General features: G+C 49.4%; 10 protein-coding genes across 10 annotated transcripts; 6 read left to right on the top strand and 4 right to left on the bottom strand.

The window, feature by feature from the left end:
• Positions 1 to 230: 230 nt before the first annotated feature.
• On the top strand, positions 231 to 1,925 carry GGS25DRAFT_522489 (cytochrome P450 oxidoreductase; the record flags this gene model as incomplete). The annotated part of the gene is made up of 3 exons (XM_049264247.1): positions 231 to 665; positions 734 to 1,090; positions 1,170 to 1,925. 3 exons carry the CDS (start codon positions 231 to 233, stop codon positions 1,923 to 1,925), a joined length of 1,548 nt encoding a protein of 515 aa, XP_049115373.1.
• A 945-nt stretch (positions 1,926 to 2,870) lies between these two features.
• Positions 2,871 to 6,304, top strand: GGS25DRAFT_493950 (major facilitator superfamily domain-containing protein). Its single transcript, XM_049261305.1, has 9 exons — positions 2,871 to 3,108; positions 3,166 to 3,767; positions 3,833 to 4,079; positions 4,190 to 4,568; positions 4,671 to 4,814; positions 4,886 to 5,055; positions 5,139 to 5,164; positions 5,227 to 5,257; positions 5,332 to 6,304. The coding sequence occupies exons 2-9, from the start codon at positions 3,332 to 3,334 to the stop codon at positions 5,711 to 5,713; spliced, it is 1,815 nt and encodes a 604-aa protein (XP_049115372.1). The 5' UTR covers positions 2,871 to 3,108; positions 3,166 to 3,331; the 3' UTR covers positions 5,714 to 6,304.
• An 897-nt stretch (positions 6,305 to 7,201) lies between these two features.
• Positions 7,202 to 8,667, bottom strand: GGS25DRAFT_493947 (Rhodanese-like protein). Its single transcript, XM_049261304.1, has 2 exons — positions 8,231 to 8,667; positions 7,202 to 8,044 (listed from the first exon to the last, which is right to left on the bottom strand). The coding sequence occupies exons 1-2, from the start codon at positions 8,361 to 8,363 to the stop codon at positions 7,686 to 7,688; spliced, it is 492 nt and encodes a 163-aa protein (XP_049115371.1). The 5' UTR covers positions 8,364 to 8,667; the 3' UTR covers positions 7,202 to 7,685.
• A 116-nt stretch (positions 8,668 to 8,783) lies between these two features.
• GGS25DRAFT_493945 (uncharacterized protein) lies at positions 8,784 to 10,718 on the bottom strand. The gene has a single exon (XM_049261303.1). It carries the CDS (start codon positions 10,351 to 10,353, stop codon positions 8,977 to 8,979), a length of 1,377 nt encoding a protein of 458 aa, XP_049115370.1. The 5' UTR covers positions 10,354 to 10,718; the 3' UTR covers positions 8,784 to 8,976.
• A 338-nt stretch (positions 10,719 to 11,056) lies between these two features.
• On the bottom strand, positions 11,057 to 13,602 carry GGS25DRAFT_493944 (transcriptional adaptor-like protein). Its single transcript, XM_049261302.1, has 2 exons — positions 13,131 to 13,602; positions 11,057 to 13,059 (listed from the first exon to the last, which is right to left on the bottom strand). The coding sequence occupies exons 1-2, from the start codon at positions 13,221 to 13,223 to the stop codon at positions 11,566 to 11,568; spliced, it is 1,587 nt and encodes a 528-aa protein (XP_049115369.1). The 5' UTR covers positions 13,224 to 13,602; the 3' UTR covers positions 11,057 to 11,565.
• Positions 13,603 to 14,267: 665 nt separating this feature from the next.
• Positions 14,268 to 16,046, top strand: GGS25DRAFT_314775 (galactose-1-phosphate uridylyltransferase). Its single transcript, XM_049257752.1, has 4 exons — positions 14,268 to 14,541; positions 14,604 to 14,655; positions 14,715 to 14,850; positions 14,922 to 16,046. Exons 1-4 carry the CDS (start codon positions 14,441 to 14,443, stop codon positions 15,794 to 15,796), a joined length of 1,164 nt encoding a protein of 387 aa, XP_049115368.1. The 5' UTR covers positions 14,268 to 14,440; the 3' UTR covers positions 15,797 to 16,046.
• GGS25DRAFT_314790 (transmembrane domain-containing protein) lies at positions 15,887 to 16,775 on the bottom strand. Its single transcript, XM_049257753.1, has 2 exons — positions 16,507 to 16,775; positions 15,887 to 16,438 (listed from the first exon to the last, which is right to left on the bottom strand). Exons 1-2 carry the CDS (start codon positions 16,567 to 16,569, stop codon positions 15,977 to 15,979), a joined length of 525 nt encoding a protein of 174 aa, XP_049115367.1. The 5' UTR covers positions 16,570 to 16,775; the 3' UTR covers positions 15,887 to 15,976.
• Positions 16,776 to 16,948: 173 nt separating this feature from the next.
• On the top strand, positions 16,949 to 18,443 carry GGS25DRAFT_493938 (short chain dehydrogenase). The gene is made up of 2 exons (XM_049261301.1): positions 16,949 to 17,266; positions 17,374 to 18,443. The coding sequence occupies exons 1-2, from the start codon at positions 17,123 to 17,125 to the stop codon at positions 18,226 to 18,228; spliced, it is 999 nt and encodes a 332-aa protein (XP_049115366.1). The 5' UTR covers positions 16,949 to 17,122; the 3' UTR covers positions 18,229 to 18,443.
• Positions 18,444 to 18,832: 389 nt separating this feature from the next.
• On the top strand, positions 18,833 to 23,754 carry GGS25DRAFT_314743 (nucleoporin-domain-containing protein). Its single transcript, XM_049257751.1, has 3 exons — positions 18,833 to 19,677; positions 19,732 to 22,892; positions 22,950 to 23,754. The coding sequence occupies exons 1-3, from the start codon at positions 19,341 to 19,343 to the stop codon at positions 23,676 to 23,678; spliced, it is 4,227 nt and encodes a 1,408-aa protein (XP_049115365.1). The 5' UTR covers positions 18,833 to 19,340; the 3' UTR covers positions 23,679 to 23,754.
• A 1,432-nt stretch (positions 23,755 to 25,186) lies between these two features.
• GGS25DRAFT_522480 (uncharacterized protein) lies at positions 25,187 to 25,906 on the top strand (the record flags this gene model as incomplete). The annotated part of the gene is made up of 1 exon (XM_049264246.1): positions 25,187 to 25,906. One exon carries the CDS (start codon positions 25,187 to 25,189, stop codon positions 25,904 to 25,906), a length of 720 nt encoding a protein of 239 aa, XP_049115364.1.
• Positions 25,907 to 26,523: the final 617 nt, after the last annotated feature.

The raw sequence follows: 26,523 nt of genomic DNA, 5'->3' as shown, positions 1-26,523 counted from the left end.
GGTATGGGACATAATTAGCAGCAAAGTAAGGGTGCCCAGAACACTGGCACACCTCACTCGACTAACAAGATGGTAATTGGTACAAGCTAGATGGAGCTTATTATCAGGCTTAGTAGTTCCTCTTCCTAATACCATAGCTTAAAAGGGGTGCCTCGGCATCCACAAGATCGCGAGCTGGCGGGAGAGAATGAGAGAACGAAAGAAACTCTGCCATTTTCTCCAGACAAGCCATGGCAACCCCCAGCTCATATACCAGCTTCCCCAACTATTTTGCCTTCTTGTATTATCTATCTGTCCTATACATCCTCTTCAAGGGGTATACGTGGATACGCATAACCTGGCAGCAAAATGGGTCCCTATCAAGCGTGCCGGGGCCGCGCTTCGCACGCTGGTCTCGGCTCTGGATTGTGCGGGCGCTGGCGTCCGGTAGGTCGCACGAGGCGTGGATAGATGTGAATGGCCGGTACGGCCCCCTCGCGCGGATTGGCCCGAAGCACGTCGTCACTGATGACCCTGAGATAACACGCCGGGTGCTCGCTGCCCGTTCGGGCTACAAACGCGGCCCGGCATTTGATTCCTTGCGCATGGACCCTATCATCTCGAACATCATCTCAGAGCGTGACTCCAGGAAACATGACCTGATCCGCGCAAAGGTGGCGCCGAGCGTAAGTCCTTATACTCATTCTACCCGGCGAAGCCTGAAGTTGGTGCTGACTCGCACACTGGAATACAGTTCACTGGTCGATCCATGGCGGCCATCGAACCTATGATGGACGAGCAGATTCTCGATTGGGTTGACTCGCTGCGGACCAGCTCCGCGTCCGTCGTCAACATTGGACAAAAGATACAATTCCTAACGGTCGATATTATCACGCGACTATGCTTAGGAGATGCCGTTGGGTGCGTCAAGAACGACTGTGATATGCACAGCTTGCTCGAGACGGTCGAGATGGGAAACCGTGTCTGCCAGTACCTCTCAGTGATCACCGAAGGTAATACCCTGCTCTTTCAGCTGGGGCGTGTCCCTGCTTTCCGCAGGATGCTGTTTCCTAAGGTGGGAGATGCTGTGGGCGTCGGGAGGCTGATGGGAGTGAGCATTCCTTTTTCTTTCCGTCTTCCTTTATCTCAAATAATCACTCTTTAGACTGGTGGCTGATGTCCCATTGCAGCTCGTGCACGAGGTAATAGAGAAGCGTGTATCCAAAGACGGCCGGGCCGACGATCTCGTGAGCGCCCTTCTCGATAAAGGAATGCCGACGGAGCAGATAGACTCCGAGGTCATAGTCGCACTCGCAGGGGGCTCCGACACAACGTCAACCTCGGTACAGAGCACACTCCTCTCCATAATAACTAACCCTCGCGTCTATGCCAAGTTGCGGGCTGAGATCCGAGCCGCCGTTGGCAAGGGGGTGTCGACGCCCATACGCGATGCCGAGACCAAGCAGCTTGTATATTTGCAAGCGTGCGTGGTCGAGGGGTTACGCAAGCATCCCCCTCTCTCCCAGCTGCGCGAGCGCGTCGTCCCGGCCGGCGGCGACACGCTGGGGGGGTTCCATCTCCCAGCCGGTACGCTCGTCGGACTCAACGGATGGGGAACTCAGCTACGCACGGAAATCTACGGCGAGGACGCGGAGCTATTCCGACCGGAGCGGTGGCTGACGGATGACTGTGACCGACTCAAAGAGATGCACGCGACGCACTCGCTGATCTTTGGACACGGCGCGACAAAGTGCCTCGGCATGGCTATGGCGCTGATGGAGATCCCCAAGGTCTTGTTTGAGCTACTCCGGAACTTTGATGTCACTGTTGCGGACCCGCACAAGCCGTGGAGAAGCCGCTGTTACGGCATCTTCCACCAGGAGGGCTTCCGAGTGTGCCTTCACCCGGTCGACAATGCCGCGGACCAGCATCCTGTATCTATGTAGGCTACAAAGGGTGGCCTTTACCTATTTTAAATTTATTCGCCTATGACAGGCAAACACCACATTTAGGCCTGTTGTTCTTATCCTCCCCTACGGAGTAAATTACATGGAGATTAGAAATTGACTTAAGCTTGAATACGTTTGCCCCCTTTCTACTAGGTAGTAGGCCCGTCCAAGGGTGTAGCTTACTTACAAGTCCGCCTGTACAAAGCAACACTTTAAGGCTCTTCGTACCTACATTACTTCCTTTTATGAGTTGTTACACACATGATTTGATACTTGGTCTTGCTAGGTTTTGTTTTGTTTTGTTTTCTTACCTAAACGACAAACGCAATCAAGATTCTATAATTTGAAAGTATACACGGTACAATACCTAGGTAGGCTTGTATGTGCCAGAAGACTGACTGTCTCGTAGCTCTAAAAGCCCAAAAAGAGCAGATGATTTTACACCCCCTTAGATTATGCTAGGCACACCCCACCCCCCACCACCGCCCCCAACAGTACAAGTACCGGTACGATACCCGGCGCTAGATCTCACGATTTCAAGTAAGATGCTTACCCTCAATAAGCCTGGTTCGGACCGTCCCCAGCCCCCAGCCTTGCGTTGGTAACATGTATGCATGTCATGACAGTCGTTCGTTGTATGTATTACAACAACCAACTCCAACACGAATACGAAGCCCTGATTAGGGGTGATGTGCCACTGCCACGGAGGGATGAGTGGGGACGGCAATCTCTCGCCACGATGCGGGAGGGCTTTATTATTACATAGATAACCACATGCAAGTAGCACATGAAGGAGTGGCCAAGAGAAAACCCTCCCTTCTTTTTCCGCTTTGTAAATAGTTGGATAGCTCCTGCATAGTTGATTGGGGGCCAGGAAGCTGACATAATACATATTAATCCCTTCAAATGTAACCGCGTCTAAATAGCCTCGCGTTTGTATTATGTGACTGTCTGTATTGTACATCCTGGTAACTACCTAGCTAGCCTTAAATTCCAGTGTTGGAAGTCAGAAAATGCGAGCCTGTCGTGTAACAATGATAATCAGTCTAATAAGAGTGCGAGGGTTACACAAGCCTCGATCCTACCTACCTACCCGAGCTCATAACGAGTGAAAGGTAAAAAGGGGGGACTGTATGGTGTCACAGCCTTTGACATGCCTACCCTACCTAGGGTACCTAAGGTACCTACCTAGTCAATGACTGCTAACTTGCAACACTGCAACCAACCTTCGACGCAGAACCACAGCCTGAATTGATCGACCGTACTTGGCCCCTTTTCCTCCAGGCAGATATCTGGCTGTTATCAAGCCCGTCTGGCGTCGCTGCATAAGTTTCTCGCAACATAGCTCCCCACCCCATTCCAAGTCCTAACCCACTCACGCGCAACCTTTCTTCTAGGTAGTTATGGCTAACATCAGCAACACCCACGATACGGTCATGGCCGAGACCCAAGATAGTAAGAGCAGCCATGCAAACGGCGTTGCAAACCCTCCCGCCGAGGACATCGCGGCAATGGACACAATCACAAGCACTATGACCCCTCCTAACCCTTCCTCAGTAGACAGTGTTGCCGCCGGTACCAGCTCCAAGGCCAGTAACCTACAGCTGTGCCTGCTGATAGGCGGCCTCTTCTGCGGGACCTTCGTGATGGCGCTTGACGCTACCATCATCGGCACCGTGGTGCCCATCATCTCGGCCGAGTTCAACGCGCTCGATGACATCGCCTGGTACGGCAGCGGTTACCTGCTGACTATCACGGCCCTACAGCCAACCTTCGGCAAGCTATACAGGATCGCAGACATCAAACTGACATTTTTAGGGTGCATTGTTATTTTCGAAGGCGAGTTCAAAACAACTAGTCTCCGGCCCTCCATTGTGCTAAGATAGACTAACAATGGTGGATAGTCGGTTCGATCCTATGCGCGGCGGCCCCCTCGTCGGCCGTCTTCATCGCCGGCCGCGCTGTCGCAGGTGCCGGTGCGGCGGGCCTGTTCCAAGGCTCACTTGTCGTTATCACGCGGTCTGTTAGTCTGCAAAGGCGGCCCCTGTGCATTAGCATCATCACGAGCGCCTTCGCGGTGAGCGTGTGCATCGGACCACCCATAGGGGGGGCCTTTGCCGACAACGTCAGTTGGCGCTGGGCATTTTGGATGTGAGTTGCACCACCACCTACTCTGATGTCCATCTGTCCAGATACGGCTCCCATCTGGCACGCGGGGATGTGACATAAAGGTGCCCCTCCGACTAATATCACTTCCTCAGAAATGTCCCCATCGGCGCCGTTGTGCTCATTCTCGTCTTCTTTCTCCTCCGCTTGCCGAAGGAGGGCGACCGCAATCCTGGCGAGAAAAAGCCCACGCTCTTGCAAAAGGCGTGGGATCTAGACCCTGTCGGCGCGTTGCTCATCATTGCGGCAGTCGTCTGTCTCCTGCTAGCTTTGCAGTGGGGCGGGCAGAGTCGGTCCTGGGGCTCATCCTCTGTGGTCGGCCTGCTCGTCGGCTTTGTGGTGATCCTCGGCGTCTTCTTTTGGACGCAGTGGCGGCTCGGCGACGATGCCACTCTGCCGCTATGGGTCTTCACGCGGCGCTCGCTGCTAGCCGGCGCCGCATTCAGTTTCTTTTTTTCCATGCCGTCCTATGTCGTAAGTATTGTGCTGCACTGAGTTTTGCTTCTTCCGTGGTGAACTTTGCTGGCATCTACACCCTCATGAAATCAGAAAGCGTGGCTAATTTGCAGCAAAAAGTACGGAACGTATATCCCTATTTACTTACAAGCCGTCCGGGCATCAACAGTCCTCGACAGTGGTGTCGAATTCCTCGCTCTCGCCATACCACAAATTTTCGGCGTCGTCTTTTCGGGTGCCTTTGTTAGTATGCTTGGACTTTACGTATGTTCCCTGATGTGATGCATTCCCTAAAAGTGCTTTTATGAATCTGAGAATTGACACCAAATGCTAAGGTTCCTTTCATGATCATCGGGACCGCAATTGGCATAGTCGGCTCCGGACTGTTTCTCATGTTGGACCTCGAGACCTCCAAGGCACTTTGGGCCACGTTCCTCGTTATCTGCGGCCTGGGGACAGGATTTGCTATTAATCTGCCCTACACGGTCGTCCAGGCCATCTTGAAGTGAGCCTAACCCCTTTTTCAGTGCAGGCTGGACTGGGCTCCCCCATGATATAAATTTAGATTTGCTAACACGCTACCTCTAGAGAGGACGAGGTCCCTACAGGAAACGGTAAGACTGCAGACGGGTGTAATCTCCAAAAAGAGAAAGCGTTGCGCTAACGGTGCCCACAGCTGTATTCCAATTCATGTTCCAGCTCGGCGCGTAAGTCTCTTTCCCTAGTCCCGATCCTGTGAGAACCACTATTCGCTGACGAGATATGTAATACCTACCTGCAGTGCCATTAGTCTCTCTATCGGCCAGACCATCTTCCTAAACGAACTCAAGGCGTCCGCGCGGACCCTAGTGCCATCCATCCCTTACAATGCCCTCGTAAGCGCGGGCGCATACAACCTACGCAGCCTACCCGGCGCTGACGAAGATGCGATGTACGACTTGGTGCGCCGGGTCTATATGAACGCATTGCACAGCACATATATCTATCCGATTGTCGCCGCGGGTGCTGCGCTTATCACCACGCTAGCGCTGGAGAACAAGAACCTCAAGAACGTTGAAATGGATAGGAAGAAGACGGCTGAAGAGAAGAGAGAAGAGGGGCTTGTTTCTCAGGAGCCGGGACAAACGGCCGAGAAGAAAGCACAGGGGTCAGGGGAAGTATAAGCACCGCCTCGGAGCAGAGAGCTCTTGTTTATTTCTGCTGTTTGGAATTTTGTACTTGGCCAAAAGTTCCGTTGACTCGAGATGTGTTGCAGCTATTGCTGCAACCAAGAAGAAGAGGAAAGGAAGAAAGCTTGCTTTATTCCTAACTACAATGGCGGAGTGCCAACATATGGCTATAAGGGCCATATGGCTCTAGTGGAGCCTAATGGTGCCTGAGGCACCTGCAACAAGATGTTTATTTCACTATAGAGACTATATGTATTAGCCGGTTAATCTACTAGGTAGGTATCTCACAACCCTTTTTGGTACCTACCTAGGTAAGTGAGAGAAGGGAGAGTTTCCGTAACTACTAGGAAGGTAATATGAGGAAAGGGGAAATAGGAAAGAAAGGAGGGAAACTAGGCGTTGGGCAAAATAGCAGCGACACGCCGCCTTACCTAGGTATATACAGAAATTGGCCCCTATTTGGTATCCCGCCCATGTGTGACAACCAACCCTCAAGAAGATCTGATAAATCTCAAGCCTGGTCGTTACTTGCGTTTTCTTTAAATATACCTACATAGGTACAGTTTGTACTGAGCAAGTCCTCACCTCCGTACCTATTTACTTTTAAAGACCTCCTGGATTCAGTACTAGGTAATTAGTAAGGAGGCAAGAAATGAATGCGAGGTAGGTACTTGAGGATCGTACCAACGAATGGCCTTGATGATTTTCTTACTTGAGTACTCGTAGCTTTGTATCCTTTTTTTTTTTTTTTTTTAGCTCGATGGCGATACTCCTTAGCACCTAGCTAAGCGCGATCTCGAGGGTTTCCATCCTTAGTACGCATTTTTGAGTCGCGGGGGCGTGCTTACCTAGGTACCTAGGTATGCGGCGGCCATGACATTGTTTGTGCTGATGCTAAACCGGGCGAAGTTGACGGACCCCGTTAGGTTAGGTTGGGTTATAAGGGAAGGAGATGAGAGGGCATGTCTAGGTAGGTAGGTAAGAACGACTTGCCCGGGTGTGAGTACCTAAGCAAACCTGTGGCTTTATTGATGGATGGATGGCTGGCTGGCTGGCTGGCTGGCTACGTGATTGGCATTTTCTAATGGCCGTTAATTAGCTGGTGGACATTTGGAGATGATATCGGTGGGTAGGTAGGTATCTATCAAAAAAGAAAAAAGGGGGGTCGTGTTTAACTATAGTTATATGAACAAATCCCTTGATCTGATCATTACCTAACTCAGATTACAATTTACAGACCCTTTCATCCGGGGGGAAGTATACATACATACACTGTTGAGAGCTACATAGAACTACTAGGTACCTACCATTCAAGATATGGGTAGCAATAGGTACATACATACCTAATGTATCAACTTTTCCAAAAGCTTTGTTGCTTGTAAACCTAGGATACTACTGACTACCTACCCAGGTACCTAGATCATAGGATTACTTCACGTTTACTTTACTTTACTACAACTCAACTCATACTCCTTAAAGCAATTCATATACCTTAGGTAGGTATCAATATATTGCCCTAGATCAAGGCCCTGCCTAGTCCAAGAACCAAGTTTTTAACGGTACCTACCTAGGTAGGTAACCAATAAGCTTTGAAAACTTGGCGAATACTCTAGGGTTGGTTCGCTATGAGTAATTTGATCTTGAAAATCTGCCTGAAAACCCGCGCCCCCCCCCATCCCATCTAAAGCTCTAACGTCTATTGTGTATGCTTAGGTAGCTTTGTGGCCGAAAACCATCCATCCATAACTTTGAAGATCCGTTTCTGCAGGAAACCCAGGGCAACAATCATATGAATGAATACCAGCGTTCGTCGGAAAGGCGTCGATCGTCTTACGAACGAACCAACGCATAAAATCATCAATCATGCACACTCAGCCGCACATCTTCTCCCCCACCCCTGCTTCCCCTTCAAATCTACCTGTGATTTCTTTTTTAGATCAGTACCCCAACAACAATCCCTAACTACCTAACACCCATCCTCCCACAGCTCCTTCCGATACGCCTCCGTGAGCCTCTCATCGGGGCCGTAGATCTCCTGCCAGCCGACGAAGCCCTTATCGAGGACGTAGACCTGCTGGCTCTTCTTCTCCTCGCCCCCCTCGCCCCCTGCCTGCTTCACGGCGGCCTTCTCGCCCTCTGCCTGCTCCTTGGCGGCCTTCTCGCGCAGATACCTCAGCGCGGCGGCGGGCCCGCGCTGCTGGCTGAGGGCGCAGTGGAAGACGACGACGTCCTTGTCCGCGAGGCGGCGCAGCAGCGTGGGCAGCGTGGCGTCGAGGCTGGTGCTGGGGAAGTGCAGCGACGACTTGATGTGCCCGCCTATGTGGTCTAGAAAACCCCGGGGGAAGACGGCGATGAGAGGGGGCTTGTCAGTGCGGTACATACATACATTTACATTTGAGAACAACAGCTTGCTTGCTTGGTTGTTCTGTGATAGCTTTATGTGTGTGTTGGGGAGGGGAGGGGGTGATGAAGGAAGAAAGGAAGGAAGGGAGGGGAAGACTGTGAACATACCGTCGTCTCGTACATCCACGACCGCTACGGATGATGTGTCTGCGGAAGAGGGCTGATTGATGCTGGCGAGGAGCATCTCGGCCAGTTTTGGCGCGGTGATGCGCGGTAGGCTGACTACGCTGATCATGGACATTGTGTGTTATGTTTTATGAGTCTGTCGAGGCACTTTGTAATTTCTGAGTGAAGAATGGGATATCTGATAGCAGTATGAAGGAAGTATGGAGTATGAGTAGGTACTTGGTGAGAAGTGCTGTGACCTAGTAAAATCGAAGTTGAAATTGAGAACATTCCAGGTTAACTATGTACAGTACCTACTACGTACATATACCTCCAGCCCTAGGGGTCCTAGGGTACTACCTAGTACCTAGTACCTGGTAGTAAACTCTACCAATTCCAGCTACTACCGCACCTAGGACCGGCCCTAGGTTTAGGTTAGGTACGTTGAAGTTAGTGCATTAAGGCCAACTGCTTAGCTTAAAGTTTAACTCAATGGGCACAAGCGACATGGAAGTTCGTGTGCGCGTTTGTCTTAGGCGCATAGGACCTACATGTATTGTTGCATAAATTACATGTTTTATTTCTATCATGTTTAAATGCATGTTAATACGTTGCCTACCTAGTAGTAAGCATTCATTCTCGCTACTATGTACAAAGATTCATGATCTGATGCTCTCAAATTTCTACATAGTAATCTTCAACGTGTATGCCTCTTAGCTACCGTAGGAACCAAAACCGCAAAAAAAACTTCAAGGCCACATGCCGTCCCACATGAAGAGCCAACCTTCCCAGTACTTTTCGTAGTTTCCTACCAGATAGGACAGCCCATCCCCTTCCGATCCCACCTTGTACGGTCTCGTGTACAGTCCTCCCGTCTTCAGATGCCGCTTCATGGCCATGTAAATCGAGAAGCTGCTGGGCATCGTGCCTACGAAAAAGTCGCTCCCCAACAACACAACAAAGTCAACCAAACCCTGTTGATCCCAGCTCAACGATTCCAACTCCTCCAGATCCTCGTCCTCTAACAGGTCCGTCTTGGTGACAACCCTCATCTGTGCCATTTCGATGGCCGCACCCGCGAAATTCTGCGCTTCTAGCGGGTCCCCGGTAGCTATGTACGCCACCTCGAAGCCTCGCTTAGTAGCTTGCTTGAGGTACGCCTCACTCTGGACTGCGTATGTCGGCCAGAAACCCAGCGCATCGCTTTCGGTGCGGAGATGCACCCCGAGAAATCTACCGTCTCTGACCCCGTTTGCCCTCGCGTAAGCTTGCATTCTTGCAATCGCCTTGTTTCCCAGACGCAGTATCTGGCTGTTGAATTGGAGGATGCTTCCAAACGTGTTAGCAAACTCCGGCCCGTCACGGTAGGTCTGCCAGTCCCAGAGAACGCCCCAGTTAAAGCGGATCAGTCGTGGGCGGTCCATCGATGGTGCGGGCTGCCCGTTCTTAGGATCATGGAGCCACCTGCGGAATCGATCGCCAAATCGGTCCGTGTGGCGATTCTGGTCTCTCCAATCACACCCGTCCCGATTTCCAAACTTCTTTGGTGTGATTTGTTCAATCTTAGGCTTGCTGCCTACACCGGGTATGTCCTTGAGGTCGTCGTAGAGTGTGATTTGTGGACAGTTTGCGCTGAAGGCATCTTTGAAATGCTTCTCGTCAAACATGTAGTCAAAGGGGAGGTAGTCGGTAAAAAGGTCGGCAAGGTCCGTATCGTTGCGCTTCCGAATCTTGGGCATGACAAGACCAGTAGCGCCAGCCTCGAGACCGTACCGTATGCAAGTGTGGATATAGTTTCTTATATTGCCTATTCCTCCTGAGTTGTTGTCGCAGATGTAGACCAACCCAGGCACCCAATTAGCCTCATCGCACACCCTTTGCAATGGCCAGCCGACAAAGGGCGCGTCCGGCGCTGATAAGTCAACATCGTTATGTGCTTGCGTCGGCGGACTGAGGGAAGAAGGTGGCGACGACGACGATGTGCCCCGGAGGGTATTGGCATCAAGCCAACGATCGGGTGAGGCGCGGAAAGTCCATACCGCAATCAGGAGGACGATGCAAAGGGTCGGGAGGAGGATGTTTCGGCGCGGCATGAAGCCAAATAGTGTTTGATAGCCAATGGCCATCGTAGGGGGAAAAGAATCGCGCCAGAATCTGGGGTCGGCACGAAAGAAATGCACTAGGAACGGTCTGGACTGTGGCCGGTGTCCAGTAATGCAGGGGTGGGAGACGGCTTTTTATGTGGCTGCGGCTTGTTCCGGAATCCCTGTCTCACCTCAATGCTGATCGATGTAATGCCATAATGAATGTTGTACTTTAGGTAGTAAATATAAAGAGTCTTAATATAAATGTAGGGCTGAGAGTAGATACATAAATTGATACCAATAATAGTTGTCAATACATGTAGGTTTCAGAGATTGAGTTTCTGATTGCATCGGTACCACATACCTAGTAGTTATGTAGGTACCTACATACCTATACCTACATGTACCTATTCCTACCTACCTAGTACCCAAGGCAGTGTATGTAGGTAGCCGAACATCCCAGGCACTGGACAACTCAAAATCAATGTATTTATACTAGGTATGCACACCGGATTACCAATCTAGAACATCCTCCATCATATCGTCGTATACGATGATGTATAGTACCACGACGCACACCAGCTGGTTTCATCTTATTATAGATGTGCTACACTCAAGCAAGTATCTTTCCCTAACTTACCTACCATAGTTAGGGTACCTACAAATTGAGCACTCTAGGTTAGACAAGTTACACGTCCTATCTCAATCTCAAACAGGATCTTGCAACATGGAATACACGGTTGCGGTCTTGTTTTTTTTTGTATGGACCTAGGGTAGTTTCATTTTCGAGTAAGAAAAATGGAATTATGGCACTGATTCACACCCTCGATGTGAAAATTGCACTGCCTATTAAACTGCTAACACACGTCTACCTACCTACTATAGTCATACTATGTAGTAGGTAGCTCGTATGGGTATCTTGAGGTCATACACCCGTGGCCTTGAAACACTAGGCCACGATGCTCTAGCTAGCCTCACTGTTGTTTATGCCGCACAAGGTCCCCAAGACCTAGGCAGAGTAAGGGTATCATTACATGCTATGCCATACCATGCCTCCCGCGAACCACTTCGTTGATCCCTAGAAGGATATGATTCTACAAGCCCTTGAATAATTATAGTCTGCCTGTAAGGAAAGCAATAAACTGCGAAAACACTGCATCATTCTAGTCGTGGTATCAACTCGTGTCTTTCCTCGCAAAGATCCGTCGCAAACAAGAGGTGTGTGAGTTATTGCCTTAGATCTTCATCGATGTATTAAGCCTTGGCAATCCATCCAGAATTGATGAAGAAGTCGAAGATTCTGCTTCCCTTCTGCGAGTCCAGTCGGGAAATTTCTTTCACCTGCTTCTTCTTCAGAGCGCCATTGACCTTTAGAGCCTCCTTCAAAATTTGTTCCTTGATCATTAAGTACGGCTTTGGTTGGAGTCGGCACACTCGGCATAGCTCTGCCTCTTCCGGCGTGAGGAGATGTAGATCTGGGGTGCTATCTTGAGTGAGCGGTAGCGGTTGTACTCCCGAGATCGGCAACGAGATAAACTTCTGCCTGCCTAAACTTGAGGCATCACCGGTGGCGGCACCGTTGACAATTCCATTCGCGTGTCCATTCGTAGACGGCTTGGAATCGCCGTTCATCGGGACATCTGGCGCGGCCTTGGGTTCTGCTCCATTCGTAATTGACCGAAGCGGGAGCTCTGGCGCAACTAACAAGGCAGCTCCGCTGGGTGGTTCTGGCTGAACGTTCTGCTTGGATCGCTGCGCCGAAGCTAGTCGCTCGCGGTCCATCGAGCCCATTGGAATTGCCTTCTGGATGCGTTGAGATTTTTCCTGCTCGTACTTCTCACCACTACGAAGATCTCCGATCTTCATGTTTCGCCAATCCTGCAATTGCGCGATCGCCTGTCGGAGGTTTAATTCATCGATAAGACCCTGACAGAATGATTCAAAGTCGTCGTGGTTCATCATGCGTGCAAAAGGTTTGGCCTTGTTTAGTAGATCTCGCTCCTCCTTGCTTCTCTTCTTCTCCTGCTTAGTGTTTTCTCGATAATCTAGCAGGTTGTGTTCGAAGATGACTTTCTTGCGTTCTACACGTTGAGTGAGGCGACAGTTATAGATGTCCATAACCGTGAGCTTGAGCTCCATTTCCGGTTCAAGCTCGCCAGTGCGAGGGTTGATACCGTCGCCTGGGTCAAACTGCATGAGTTGAACTGCCTCTTCAGCTTCGTTGGCATACTCAGTCTCGAACTCGAGTCGGCCAGGCATGTAGCCCTGAATCTCATGGCAAGAAGGAACACTAGCTGTTGGCTTCGTCTTGGGAGGCAGAGGGGGCGCATTCTTCTGCGCTTCACGACGTTCCTCGATTCTTCGTTTCTTACGGGCCTGAAAAGTTTCGCGCGTGACTTGCTGAGAAAGTTCCATATCGGAGGGCATGCAACGCTGCGGCAGAGGGAAGCGGGGAGAATCCACATAGACCTTGAGATAGTGATCTCGAACCTCATCTTTGTGGCGGTAACCACCGATGTGGTCTGCGATGTCTGCCCATGAACCAAGGCCGTAAATCTCACAGCCCTCCAGCAGAAGTAGCTCTTCATCAGCACCCCAGTCTTCATCAAAGATGGGGAAGGAGTTCTGCTCAATGACCTTGTAGGGATGGGTGGCAGGCTGGTGCGAACCGCTGCTAGCTCCACTACCAAAGCATTGGACACAGAGATCATACTCATTGCATGCACTATGAGCACATCTTATTCGCACCTATAAGTTCACATTGCATTAGGAGACGAATAAACCTTAGTCAGCGCTAGATATCAGAGAGCAACACGTACCGTGGATGTGATATCTGCAGAGCAGACATCGCAGACATATTTGACACCACCCTCTCCACCCCTGGTGGCTGTCTTTTTGCGAATGACGCCCATATTATCATCCAGTGTGAATGATAATAACTACGAAGCCAGCAAGGACTCCGTGGTTACAACGCGAAATGGGGCAAGTAAGAAGGGGAAGGATATAAATTGTTGGAAGGGTCGAGAAATGAGAAATGGCTGATAAATAAATACACCAATAAAGTGACACGAAAAGGAAAAAAACAGATTTGGTCACCCTAGGTATTAAACCAGGCACCCGGCAATAAGGGCGTTGCTAATACAGTTGTCGATATTGTCGATGTTGTTGATGAAGTGGGCCTGGAGATGAAGTTGAATGAAGTTGGTGATATTGGCGACATTAAAACGACGCGGCATTACTATGTAGTAATACAAAGTTGCGCTATTGGCGGGTTGCGCAACTTGCGGCTCGAGGATGGAGCTAAAAAGGACTTGGCATTGGCATGTACACAGGTAGTAAGTGCATAACTACCTACTACTAGCCTCTAGGTATGTAGTAACTAGTCACCATTAACGTAAGTGCAAAGCCTTGTCCTTGAATCACGTGAGCTCAGCTATGTGCACAAGGCTTTTCGATACATGTGAGTGCAGTGTAGGTACATTAGATAACATTGAAGGTTTGAACCTTATTAAGGTGTCTACACCAATGATAGTACATATGCACCTAGGGCATATATGTACATTTTCTACATGCATGTGCTCAAGGCTTCATTTATGTACATAGGTATGCATTGCATTTGTACCTACTATGTAGCATTTAGCTAGGTATACATAGTACCTATGTAGGTACACACATCATCAATGATGGATCATGATTGATGCGCAAACAATGAGAGTTGCAGTTTTCTGGAATTCGGCCGACCGAACCACCGAAGTTCCTCCCACTAGCCCAATTGCATCATAGCATTCCCGGCACGCAGGGTCAGGGTGGGGTTGCTATTGCTTCAATCTCATCTTCGGTCACCACATGATGAGCTACATATACCATGTACAATGTATATACTTCGTATGAGAATGAACATTTGAAGCAGGTGCTCGTATCTATATATCCGCTTGGTCTTTCTATACCTATGTGCTACTGAGGTAATTTTGAATCCCGAGGCTTAAGAAAATATATTTACCTACCAGTTGACATATTTATATTCGCTCCCCTCCTCGAATTATCATCTATATCTTTTTCACGGCGCAATCATTCTTTTGGCCATTCCATTACATACCTACCCTACTAAACCTATCATTATTCAGTAACGATGCCGGACAAGATTCTTGACGATATCTCTCATCGACGCTATAATCCGCTGAGAGGATCATGGTTGCTCGTGTCGCCCCATAGAACAAAAAGACCTTGGCAGTAAGTCTGTAATGCTTGTACCTGCGATAGGGGACATGATGGCTTACCAGACATCCGATCAGAGGTCAACAAGAAGCACCTGGCGTGGTCACCTTGCCCGACTATGATCCAAAGGCAAGCGATGCTAATGCTCTGCGCCAATGCTGAGCACATTTGTCGCTAACTACCTAAAGTGTTACTTGTGTCCTAGAAACTCGCGGGCGCAAGGTGATTCCAATCCCGACTATAGTCAGACATTTGTCTTCGTGAACGACTACAGCGCCGTGAAAGAGCAACAGCAGGACTACCAAGCAGAACCTTCAAGCGATGGTAACAAGCCCTACCCAACTATAGCTTTACTCGATGGTCAAAACCAAGTTAATGCGTACGATGAATGGGAGTAGATCTTTCTTCGCTACTTCTTCGCGCTGAAGGTGTCAAGGGCAAATGCTTTGTCCTCACCTTTTCGCCTAAGCACAATCTAACTCTTGCCGACATGCCCGCCGAAGCGACTGTACCGATCGTTGAGACGTGGACAAGAATCTATGCCACCCACCTAGCCCCGGCCAACCCCCTGTCCCAAGTTGCTGCCAATCTGGATCTCTTGAGCCGCGAGGCGCCAGCTGCGTCTCTAGCGCCGCCACCGACGCAGCAGCTGCGATACATGCAGATTTTTGAAAACAAGGGTGCCGCTATGGGATGCTCCAACCCTCACCCTCACTGCCAGATTTGGACGACCAGCACACTGCCAGAGGAACCAGCCGCGGAGATCGTGCAGTTGACTAAATACCGAGCTGAGCATGGAGGACGGCACCTATTGGGAGATTACGTGGAGCTGGAGATGGAGAAGCAAGAGCGGGTTGTGTACCAAAACGAATCCTTCCTGGTAGTCTGTCCATGGTGGGCGATCTGGCCATTTGAGGTTATGATTATTGCCAAGAGACATGTACGAGCGTTGGTAGATCTAACAGAGAAGGAGAGGTTCAATTTTGCCGACGCGATTCAGGAGGTGACGAGGAGATACGACAATTTGTTCGAGACCAGTTTCCCGTACAGCTCCGGGATCCACCAGGCACCGCTAGACGGAACCGAAGAGGAGATTGAAAACAGCTGGTTCCACATGCACTTCTACCCACCCCTACTCCGGTCAGCTACGGTGCGCAAATTCCTGGTCGGGTACGAATTAATGGCCGAACCGCAACGAGACATTACCCCGGAACAAGCTGCGGCAAGACTGAGGGATTGTGCAGGAGAATTGTACCGCAAAAAGCTCTGATAGTTTTACGGGCACTGCCAAGGATGCGATCCATCAAAACATGAGGACGTGCTTGGGTTGGATATTGTCTCTTTCTAGTGTACACGATAGCTTTTCATGGCCTCAGCATTTGACCTGTTCCCACCATCATGCAACTTCTTAGTGTAAGGGTTATTTTTATTAATGGCATGCCCCTCCAATTTACACCTGGACGTAGAAACCGTATTGGGTCGTCATCCACGTAATACCCAGCGTGGCAAATAGGAAAGGGAGGAAAACCGGGAGGCCGAATGGAGCTGTCTTGTAGACAGCAAATTCGGTGCCGAAGTGGAAAAGCGCGACGACGTAGGTGCACACGGTGATGTGGTATACGGGAGCCACGTGAAGGTAGTAGCTTGCGTAGATGCGCACAATGGCGGAGATAAGAGTATAGGTTCCGGAGAGGCGTGCGGCTAGGGGAGTGACCTGGTCCTGTGCGCGCGCACCCTTGGGGTTGGTTGCGGCGGACGCCGGAACAAGCTTCAGCCGCGAGTCTTCGGGGTCGAAGGTGTTGGACTTGGGTGGTAAGGAGGGATTTGGCACGAACTTCCCGTGGTAAAGACGGCGCGTGTAATGTAGCGTCGAGTAGTTTTGTATGCAATTGCCAACAGCAAGGATGGAGGTCTGTGTTTTTTTTTTTTTTTTCGTTAGATGTAGTAGCTAGACGAGAGGCAAGAGAGGGAGCGACGTACTACCAACATGTAATAAGGTAGATAACCTTTTGCTTCTGGGAGATAATCTTTGAGAATATCCATGGTGTTATAGTATATATATATATAGTATATATATAGTATATATGGTACCCTAGGTATGACTGATATTGCTATATTGTTGAATTTTGCTAACTTGGATGTTTGTTGTACAATTGAAATTATTCACATCAGATGTTTCAATGTTTCAATGTTTCAATTGTTGTCTTCTAATAAGGACAAGGGTATTATATCCCACGCTGAATTATAACCTATCAGAAGCTTAGAAGTATTCCAGCACTACATACCCTAGGTAGGTACACCTATGATCCCGAGGCTAGAGCCCTTTTAAGTTACATATGTAAAAATAAAGAACCAGCCAGAGCCGCCACTGCAGCTGCAGGAAGTACATGTGTGAAGAAGAAGCATGTATTTAACAGGAAAAGTAAAAAGTGATTTAACTTAAGAAGGCAATGATGTACCTTTGACCACAAGCAAAAATCCCCAACAACTAAACTTCACCTACTCACCATTTCCATCCGCTTTTCCTCTTCTTCTCTTTCTTAATACTTGTACCTTACCACAAACATACTAGGTACAGTGATATAACATATTCAAGATGGATAAGGTGAACGAGTTCATCGCATCTATTCCGCCAAGTGTGCAACTGGCATTTGCTGGTGTTGGAGCACTATTCGTAGGCTCCAAATTGCTCAACTTGCTTCGCCTATTTCTCAGTCTCTTCATCCTCAGCGGCACCAATGTAAGTTCACAAATCTACTAATTAGCTATATGTATGGTATATGTATAGCTACTTAGTATACATTTACCCTAATATACAACATGGAAACTAATTGAAGCACGACGTAGCTTAAGAAATATGGCAAGAAGGGAACCTGGGCCGTAGTGACTGGCGCATCCGATGGCCTCGGAAAAGAATTTGCGACTCAGCTTGCTGCTAAGGGTTTCAACATCGTACTGGTTTCTCGTACCTTGTCCAAGTTAGAGGCACTATCCCAAGAGTTAGAGAGCAAGTTTAGCGGTTTGCAGACCAAGGTGCTCGACATGGACTTCTCTGCCGACGACGATGCCGACTACGCTCGTCTTTCCAAGCTGATTACCGGTCTTGACATCGGTATTCTCATCAACAACGTCGGCCAGAGCCACAGCATTCCTGTTCCCTTCGTCCTTACCGAACAGAAGGAGCTCCAAGACATAATCACCATCAACTGCCTCGGCACCCTCAAAGTCACACAGGTCATCGCTCCGGGTATGCAATCCCGTAAGCGAGGCTTGATCCTCACCATGGGCAGCTTTGGTGGCTGGATTCCATCCCCACTCTTAGCAACCTACTCAGGCAGCAAGGCATTCCTGCAGCATTGGTCTGCTGCCCTTGCCGCGGAGCTGAAGCCAAGCAACGTCGATGTCGAACTCTGCCTGAGCTACTTGGTCACCACGGCAATGAGCAAGGTACGACGATCAAGCTTGTTGATCCCGAGCCCGAGGCCGTTTGTGCGCGCTGCACTCGGCAAGGTGGGGACCGGGGGGTGGCAAAACACGGCATATACCTACACGCCTTGGTGGACTCATGCGTTGATGGCCTGGTTCGTTGAGACAACCGTTGGTATTGGAAGCTCGATCCCTATCAAGTTTACCTTGAGCATGCATGAAGATATTAGAAACCGAGCTTTGAAGAAAGCTGCCCGAGAAGCGAAGAAGCAGTGAAGTCAAGACTAGCATGAGTAGACTTCCAAAAACGAGTATGAAATAGGATCAGACTGGGACGGGTATTGGGGGAAAAGCGACTTGATGGATTGATATCAATAGGTAGTTAATCCCAAACTATTTGCATATAACTAAACAGGCCCAATATTGAGCATCCTGCCCGCCTTGAATTTAACCCTCGCATGTTACATAGTAGGCGCAAATATTACCCTACCAACATATACCTATCCTACTAGGTACCTAGGCATGCATCTATGTATCCGATGTCCATGGATGTATGTACCTATCATGATGTTGGTACACATGTACCTGAGGTTAGGCATGTAATGTGTTGGAATATAATCTAAATTCTTATCGATATTGCATTTTGTTTACTAGTTACCAGGCAGCTACTGCATGTGTGTACGATATGACTTCGTAGGAGCCAATGACGTGTTTGCAGTTTCCCTGCTACAGTAAAAGTACATACCAACCAACCGCCAAACAGTTACACATGGACCCACATGCACATATCAACCAACTTGAACCAAGTACCTAGATACAGTACTAGGTACTCTACAAGCCCCATTTGGATTAGTTTATTGAGTCGCGAACAAGCAAAAATCTCAAAAAAGCTTCGGTCTATCTGAGGCGCGTCGTCGTCCAAGCTCCTAAAGCTCTCTCTGCAACTTAATTCCAGTTCCACCCTTCCTCATCAACGTACAAACTAGACCTGGCCATTTGCGATTGAAGCTATTGACGATTTAGTAGCCTGCAATTTGTTTCCTTTTCAATTGACAGGGTCCCTTTTTGGCAGGGGATAGAAAATAAACCCAGCAAAGACAAGCAGCTTTCTTTTCCCTTGTCTTTCTACAATCTCATCTCTATTATTCTTCGACTATTCTTCGACTATCTTTCGACTAACTTTCATTATCTTTCTACGAAGAAAAGAATCCCCTCGACGTCGCCATTAATGACCCGGTAGCATATAGGTGCCTTGCCCGCCTGCATTGGCCCTTGTTCCTTCTTTACGTCCACCACCTTACCATTCCCTCGTCCATCAGAATCGCCTTCTTGCGACTCCCTCATCGTCTCCGTCACCGCGCCTGGTTGTGCATTCAGGCGCATACACCATGGCTTTTCCACAGACCCCGTCTCATGCACTGCCGGGCGCTTTCCTGCATACTCCCGCCGTCGCATCACGTTTCAACGCCCAGCAAGACCCAGTAAACCGCCGCCTATTTGGAGATAACTCGGGTACTTCGTCTGGTGGTGCAGGCCTGAAATTGTTTGGTCAAGATGCTGGCCTCGGACTCGATGCTCCCACCCAGCCTGCCGAGGAGCAGGCTTTACGTGGTTTGCCAGTTCAGGTTCTGCCCCCTCAACCCCCGTTAGCAAAGGCTGCTACGTACATCAACAATGCCTTGACTCGCGATGGCGAATACCCTCAACTAGATTCTTACTGCAGACGTGAGTGTTGCTTAGTATCCTTGCTGGCGAGTTGGCACTGATTTTAAAACATAGAAATATCCTCTGACTACGATCTGACACGGGACGACTCCGCCTGGGCTCCTTTCCAGAAAACTAATATGTATCCTATCCCCCAAAATGTTCTCGAGCAATATAATCGAGCGGAGGTTTCTACCATGATGGGCTTGTTCGCCGAGTTGAACCATGCCTGGGTAACAATCGATAACTGTCTCTACCTCTGGGACTACACCCACCCGAATCCTGAGCTGATAGGCTACGAGGACAGCCAACATAGTATTACGGCCGTGAAACTCGTTGCCCCGAGGCCCAATGTATTCAACAGCGTAATTACACATATTCTTGTCGTTGCTACGACCTCAGAAATGTTTCTCTTGGGAGTTGCCGCCAGGGATGCACCAAGCGGCGCCAAGGCCATCGAACTCTACGGCACTAAGATGTCCTTGCCCTTGAAAGGGGTCGAGGCACGTGTCATTGCTGGATCTGCGGATGGGCGTATATTCTTTTCTGGTCATACGGACTGCGATATTTACGAACTCAAATATCAACAGGAAGAAAGATGGTTCTCAAGTAGGACTGAAAAGATCAACCATACTCAGCGTTCTTGGACTGCCGCCGTCCCTCTGCCATCTCAAATTATCTGGGGGAGGGCTGGGAGCGAGCATATCACAGAGATCGTTATAGATGATAGTAGAAGCCTGCTCTACTCCCTTTCTAACAAGTCCACTGTGCGTACTTATCACATGGAGCCGCCGAACAAGCTCACCGAGGTTATCGAAAAGACCAAAGAGAATTTCCTACGCGACATTGCCCATGTACTTAGTGTCGTTTCGCCTCTACTCAATGAGCGTCTTGACATCGTGTCCATAAGTCCTATTTCCGCCGATGAGGATTTCAAGGTTCACCTCATGGCGTTAACAAACACAGGATGTCGTCTATTCATGAGCGCCACCAGCGCTGCCTCTTACATGCTCAATTCCTCGAACAAAGCTCCCCAGAGTATGCAGCTACAATCAATCAAATTCCCACCACCTGACAGGCCGAGGCAGAGGACGAATCGTTTGGGCGGCCCCACTGAATACATTGAAGTTGATTCCCGCACTCTCGAAATGAGTCGACGAGGAATCCGATTTGCCCCTGGTTATTTTCTGGATTTTGTTACCAAGAGCGAGCAGCCAAATGGCGATCTCCTATTTATGTCGGCTCCCGATAGCGGGCGAATCAATCATGGTCGCCAGATCCAAAATATGCGGTATTATGAACATGCCAACTGGATCGACATCGGCAGTAGGGCTGAAGATGTAGGTCTAGTCACCAAACCGTTTGCAGCCACCGGACAGCCGCAAGGATTTGGAAACGAGCTAGCCGTTCAATTTGACAATCCGAACGGGAGCGAATTCGCCATCCTAACGAATACGGGGGTACACCTCGTGCGGCGTAGGAGGCTTGTCGACATCTTCGCTTCGGTCATCAGAGCTGCGGCTGGGGATGAAGGGTTGAAAGCGGAGGTGAGCAAGTTCCGGAGTGCTTATGGCCATGTCGAAACCATTACTGCTGCACTCGCGGTTGCGTGTCGTCAAGGAGATAACGGCCGCCACGGAATAGGCCGCGGTGCTGTCGACCAAGCTACGCAGGATCGCGCCAAGCAAGTTTATATCAACTTTGGCGGTAACCCCAGACTACCCGAGCAGGACGGGCAGCCAGCAACAGTCGAAATGGTACAGCCCTCTACTCGGCATTCTGCCTTGAGTTTATATCTCAGCCGACTTGTTAGGACGCTATGGAAATCTCCCGTAATCGGAATGGGAACCGATGCCAGCGGTGCACTGACAATCACCAACGCTATTGCAATTGATAGGCTAAAAGAAGTTCAAGGAAGCATAGAAAGTCTAAGAAGTTTCCTGGATACAAACCGGGCTTTTATCCAGGGCCTCTCCGGACCTGCTGACCTACAAAGAGCGGGAAGCAAGCAGGAAGAACTCGGCTTCCAAGGGGAACATCAAGCTATGCGGGCCCTAGAGACCTTGATGACAGGCATCACTGAGGGTATCTCGTTTGTCACGACACTATTTGATGAGCGAGTTACCGATATTTACACTCGCCTTGACGACGTTTCACGCCAACAGCTTCGTGATCTCACATTCGAGCAGCTTTTTTCGCAAGACAGTGGCAAAGAACTTGCCAAGGTTTTAGTGAAGGCGATCGTCAATCGGAACATCGAGAATGGATCCAACGTCGAGACTGTAGCAGATGCGCTCCGGCGCAAATGTGGCAGTTTCTGCAGTCCTGACGATGTGGTGATTTTCAAAGCGCAAGAGCAGTTGAAGAAGGCATCGGAGCCGTCTCTAAATCCAAACACCTCTCGCACGCTCCTCCACGAGAGCTTGAGACTCTTCCAGAAAGTTGCAAGGAGCCTCACACAAACGAACCTCGAGTCGGCGATCGAGCAATATGTCAGTCTAAGATACTACGCCGGGGCAATTCAATTGTGTTTAGTCGTTGCTAGTGAGAAGGATCGGGGCAACTCTGCGTTGTCCTGGGTCAATGACGGTAAGCCCGCTGGAGATCCGAGGGCAAGGTTTTTTGAGGACCGCAAGGTGATTTATGGCTTGATTCACACTGTCCTCCAACACCTGGATGCTGCTCACAGTCGAGAACCCGAAATGGTGGACGGAAAGCCGACGTTGATTGCCACGAAACGTACTGAGGCATATGATGTTGTGAGCAATTCATCAGATGAGGTATTCCACTTCGATTTATACGAATGGTATCTACAACAAGGATGGACCGATCGCCTTCTCCGCATCGATTCGCCTCATGTCATCACTTTCCTTGGACGCATTAGTGGCCAGAGTGTTGAGCACGCAGACCTCCTTTGCAGGTTTTATACTATGCGGCAACAATATTTCGCGGCGGCAAAGGTCCAGGCCGACCTCGCGCAAACTGACACCCACGAGATTTCCATTGAGGATCGGCTTTCTCTGCTTAGCAAAGCCAAGGTCAATGCTAGCGTCATGACTCCTGGCATCAGCCGTCAAGAACAACAGCTTCTGAACCACGACGTCACTGAGCTACTTGAGGTAGCCCATATACAGGACGACCTGTTGAAGAGACTAAAAGCAGACAGCAGGATCCCGCAGGAACGCCAGCCGGAGATTGAGCAGAACCTAAATGGCAAGATCCAACCTTTATCTGAAGTAAGTCTCCCATGCTCTAGCCTTGTTGTTTAATGATTGCTAACACGAATTAATTAGCTATTTAATGGATACGCTGACCAGGCTGGTTACTATGATCTCTGCCTTCTCATCTATCACGCGGCCGACTTCCGCAGTTCTACCACCATCGCCCAGACCTGGAGCAGCCTTATCCAACAGACTCATGAAAACGTTGCAGACCGGTGGTCAGAATACGATGCCGAACGTCGAGCGCACGGAGCACAGGCCGGAGACCCACCTCCGCAACCGTATGAGGTGCTTGCCAGCCAAATTTCAGACATCTGCCATCGCTCATCCACGGACTCCTTCATTTTCCCCGTCCCCACTCTTCTACCAGAGATCTGTCGCTACGCCTTTGAAAATGCCCAGGACAACAGGATTTCTGCCGATGTCAATTGGCCGGTGATTGTCTTCCTCAACTTGGGAGTCAGTTGTGATCTCATAGTCCGAGTTCTAGAGCAGATGTTTGAGGCACAGGAACTACCATTCCGTGGTGCTGCCCGCGCACGAGTTATTGAGTGGATCACCTATGTTGTTGGTCAATGGGTTCGTGATCTAAGCCGAAATGGTCGCCCAGAAGCAAGACTGGACCCATGGGTTGGCGAGTTGATCGCAGCGTGCGAGTCCTGGACGTCCGCAAACATACGACTGGGTAACGAAGGCGGCGCAGATATTAAAGACATAGCGCGAACTGTGAAGGAAATCAAACGAGCCATCGAGGGATTCGTAATGTCACCAATAGCCAACAGGAGCATGGGCTTCTACTAAAGCATGTCTAGTATAAAGTCCAGTCCAGTTCGGTTTTTTAGATCGGCATATTCCACTCTCGGTATACGTCAGGTGTTGGAATAACCAGATTCCATGAAGGGATATTTTTTAAAAAGAAAAGAGAAAAGGAAGGGCGACCTAATGTGGCAACCCTATATGACTCTAGTATACCAATGTATCACGCACTGATTCACGGGCTGAAGGATAAGGAGCTTATTGATTTGGAAGAAACGAAAGTAGTCCTCAGACGATACGTTAAGAGATATGTCATGAAATGGGAATATTCTTTTTTTTCTTTTTCTATTCCAACCTTCGATCATCACATCTTTTTGTAGGCTAGGTAGTATACCGGGTGTAGGGGAGTTCCCGTAGGTGCATTTCCACGTTTTGGCTGGTTGGTGTCAATATTCGTTGCACGGTAAACGCACCATTAATGATGTCTGGAGGTTTTGTGATGTAAAGTCCCCCGAGGTTACTAGGTTAGTTAGGTGCCTTCGGTTTCCTTTGGCTAGCTGTCATCGAACTTGTGTAAGGTAAACCTAATACCTCCATATCCCCTAGTCCTCATGTAATTTCTGTTGTTGGGGCAACTGTATACCTACGTTAGGTGGTTGTGGGGGTGACATTTGACCTAGACTCAGCCTTGAGGCTTCCAGGTTCGAAGTGTGGGATAGTTTGTACTTCTAATGTCAAAATAAGACATCCACAAGAGTTTATTGTGACAGCTAACAGCAGATTTAGCGCCGTAAGCATAATTACTTCTAGGCATCAAGCTAAACAGATATACTTGCTATTGTTAACCGAAGTCCCTACCTACATTCAGGACATATGTAGTAGCATGCCAAGTCAGGTACACACTGGAAATAGACGACGGAAAGCCGCTTCATGTGAGTTTGGGGGAAAAAAATAGTCTCACGAGGCTGAACCTAGAAGACGCAGAATAAGATCGTCGTTCTCTAGCTCTTATATAATCCCTAGGCAGATCTTTGACAGCAATCTTGAAACGTATAAATGATGTTCTCAGACGAAGTTCATCCAACTAAGCTAGCTGGTCTTATATCATCTACTATTAGAGGTTAAGTGGCCATGGGTAGTAGGGGTAACTGAATGTTTTTGCTTTGCTACAGCGTATGCGGTAGGCAAATTAAGAGATGGTGTACGGATTCAAGCTCAGAAAAAATGGGGGATAAGGGGGGGGAGGCTGAACTGAGTTCTAGATCACAACAACTTCATGATCTATTGTTTACCTACCTAGTAGCTATTACTCAGACCTAGTCTTCGATTTGAATATAGGCACAAACCCTAACCACCAAGACTATCTTAGGTCTAACTCTCCCATGAACGGTGCCTGTTTAGGGACGCAGCATATTTGGTAAGCATACACCAACTTTTCCCCTATATAAACCTCGACACGCCCCAGCAATAGATGAATTTCCCCATCCATACTCGATCCCCAATCAACACCAAGTAGTATCATAGTATTACCAAACCCCAAGTCACAAAACGCCATGGACTCACACTCGGATGCAAGTGGTACTAAGACGTCCAAGTCCACTGTGCCAGCCACTCCAGCCAACACCCCCCAAGGCAGCAGCCCAAATGCCTCGAACAACGATCTACCGAGCCCAATCTCCCCTCTACAGCTGCCCCCTCCGGCATGGCCGCAGCCGACACAGCCAGTGTCCGACTCACACTTGGCTCCGGCAGGCACTTCGTCCTCGCACGCCCCACCGTCGCTGACCCAAGCAGCAGAGTCCCAAGCGCAGGGAGAGAACGCCACGGCGCCGACGAATGGCGTGCCTTCCGCGCCAGCACCCGGCGAGGACCAGGCCCGCGGCCGCCCGCAGCAGCGCCGCGTGTCGATCGTGCTGCCCTGTCGCCATCGCAGCGAGGGCGTCCGCCGCGGCCGCGGCCGAGTCCGCGCGCCGTCGCCGTACCCGCGGCCCCGGCAGGTTGGGCCGTCAAACAATGGCAATAACTTCGCCGGCCAGCAGGATGTCAGCTGCTGCACATCTACACGATGCAATTGCTGCGACAGATCTACACTGTGCAATTACGGCTACAAACCTACGGAATGTAATTGCCGCTGCAGAAGAGCTAGATATGAGGAGGAGGAGGAGGAGAGACCGCCGGTGAGCATGCAGACTCTCGCTGCCATCTACAAGGGCAGGCTTTACTCGCCGGCGGGGATATGTAGTTGGTTGAAGGGCGTGGGGAAAGGGATTTAGGTTAATTAAGGCTGGGAAAGCCTTGGGGTGCTGAGATGATAGGGGGGGATGTTATTTACGATACCATGTTGGTTATATGGGCAACAGCAAAGTCAGGCATGGCGGATGGATGGATGGGTGTTTATTTTTTTTATTTGCTTTCATTGACTCTCTTTTTGGAGACTTTTATACAAAGCTGAAAAGGGGCTTGGGGTGGGTGTTATCAATGTAGACTACCTACTTAGGTAGGTAGGTAGTGTTGGAACAAACAAATGGGCTTGCATTATGGAGTTAGATTTTTTTTCATTTTCATGGTGTTTTTTGGTTAGAATTCTGATAGGAGAGGAAGATTGTGGACTTGAAGGGAGCATATATTTTTGGAATAGGGGTAGCTACTAGCTAATGCATTGCAATTGCCTGGGCAACATTGAAGATATGTAGGTACTCTGTGCTGACATCAAGTCAAATAATAGTCTGTAAGCATCTCAACCTAGAGCTTAATGTATTACGACATGTACATAAAGGAGATATGCATATAAAGGAATATCATCTTACTATCGATAAGGTTCAATTACATGTAGTTATGTAACTAGTACAAACCTTAGGCGATTTCGCGATCTGCGCCCATTCAACCGTTT

Source organism: Hypoxylon fragiforme (assembly GCF_022984875.1).
Source record: "Hypoxylon fragiforme strain CBS 206.31 chromosome Unknown GGS25scaffold_6, whole genome shotgun sequence".
Lineage (NCBI taxonomy): Eukaryota > Fungi > Ascomycota > Sordariomycetes > Xylariales > Hypoxylaceae > Hypoxylon > Hypoxylon fragiforme.
Note: the sequence above shows the minus strand (reverse complement) of the source record. Positions and strands in the feature narration are given on the sequence as shown.

What these genes read in the sequence shown, in the direction of transcription:
- GGS25DRAFT_493950 (XM_049261305.1), top strand. Translation starts at nt 3,332, where the DNA reads ATGGCTAACATCAGCAACACCCACGATACGGTCATGGCCGAGACCCAA. An exon ending in TTTCCATGCCGTCCTATGTC is followed by an intron (nt 4,569 to 4,670) that starts GTAAGTATTGTG and finishes TGCAGCAAAAAG; the next exon opens with TACGGAACGTATATCCCTAT. An exon ending in TTCATGTTCCAGCTCGGCGC is followed by an intron (nt 5,258 to 5,331) that starts GTAAGTCTCTTT and finishes ACCTACCTGCAG; the next exon opens with TGCCATTAGTCTCTCTATCG.
- GGS25DRAFT_493947 (XM_049261304.1), bottom strand. Translation starts at nt 8,363, where the DNA reads ATGTCCATGATCAGCGTAGTCAGCCTACCGCGCATCACCGCGCCAAAA. An exon ending in CGTGGATGTACGAGACGACG is followed by an intron (nt 8,045 to 8,230) that starts GTATGTTCACAG and finishes GGGGTTTTCTAG; the next exon opens with ACCACATAGGCGGGCACATC.
- GGS25DRAFT_493945 (XM_049261303.1), bottom strand. Translation starts at nt 10,353, where the DNA reads ATGGCCATTGGCTATCAAACACTATTTGGCTTCATGCCGCGCCGAAAC.
- GGS25DRAFT_493944 (XM_049261302.1), bottom strand. Translation starts at nt 13,223, where the DNA reads ATGGGCGTCATTCGCAAAAAGACAGCCACCAGGGGTGGAGAGGGTGGT. An exon ending in CTGCAGATATCACATCCACG is followed by an intron (nt 13,060 to 13,130) that starts GTACGTGTTGCT and finishes GTGAACTTATAG; the next exon opens with GTGCGAATAAGATGTGCTCA.
- GGS25DRAFT_314775 (XM_049257752.1), top strand. Translation starts at nt 14,441, where the DNA reads ATGCCGGACAAGATTCTTGACGATATCTCTCATCGACGCTATAATCCG. An exon ending in TGCCCGACTATGATCCAAAG is followed by an intron (nt 14,656 to 14,714) that starts GCAAGCGATGCT and finishes AACTACCTAAAG; the next exon opens with TGTTACTTGTGTCCTAGAAA. An exon ending in AGCAGAACCTTCAAGCGATG is followed by an intron (nt 14,851 to 14,921) that starts GTAACAAGCCCT and finishes GATGAATGGGAG; the next exon opens with TAGATCTTTCTTCGCTACTT.
- GGS25DRAFT_314790 (XM_049257753.1), bottom strand. Translation starts at nt 16,569, where the DNA reads ATGGATATTCTCAAAGATTATCTCCCAGAAGCAAAAGGTTATCTACCT. An exon ending in TACCTTATTACATGTTGGTA is followed by an intron (nt 16,439 to 16,506) that starts GTACGTCGCTCC and finishes AAAAAAACACAG; the next exon opens with ACCTCCATCCTTGCTGTTGG.
- GGS25DRAFT_493938 (XM_049261301.1), top strand. Translation starts at nt 17,123, where the DNA reads ATGGATAAGGTGAACGAGTTCATCGCATCTATTCCGCCAAGTGTGCAA. An exon ending in TCATCCTCAGCGGCACCAAT is followed by an intron (nt 17,267 to 17,373) that starts GTAAGTTCACAA and finishes AGCACGACGTAG; the next exon opens with CTTAAGAAATATGGCAAGAA.
- GGS25DRAFT_314743 (XM_049257751.1), top strand. Translation starts at nt 19,341, where the DNA reads ATGGCTTTTCCACAGACCCCGTCTCATGCACTGCCGGGCGCTTTCCTG. An exon ending in ACTAGATTCTTACTGCAGAC is followed by an intron (nt 19,678 to 19,731) that starts GTGAGTGTTGCT and finishes TTTAAAACATAG; the next exon opens with AAATATCCTCTGACTACGAT. An exon ending in AGATCCAACCTTTATCTGAA is followed by an intron (nt 22,893 to 22,949) that starts GTAAGTCTCCCA and finishes CGAATTAATTAG; the next exon opens with CTATTTAATGGATACGCTGA.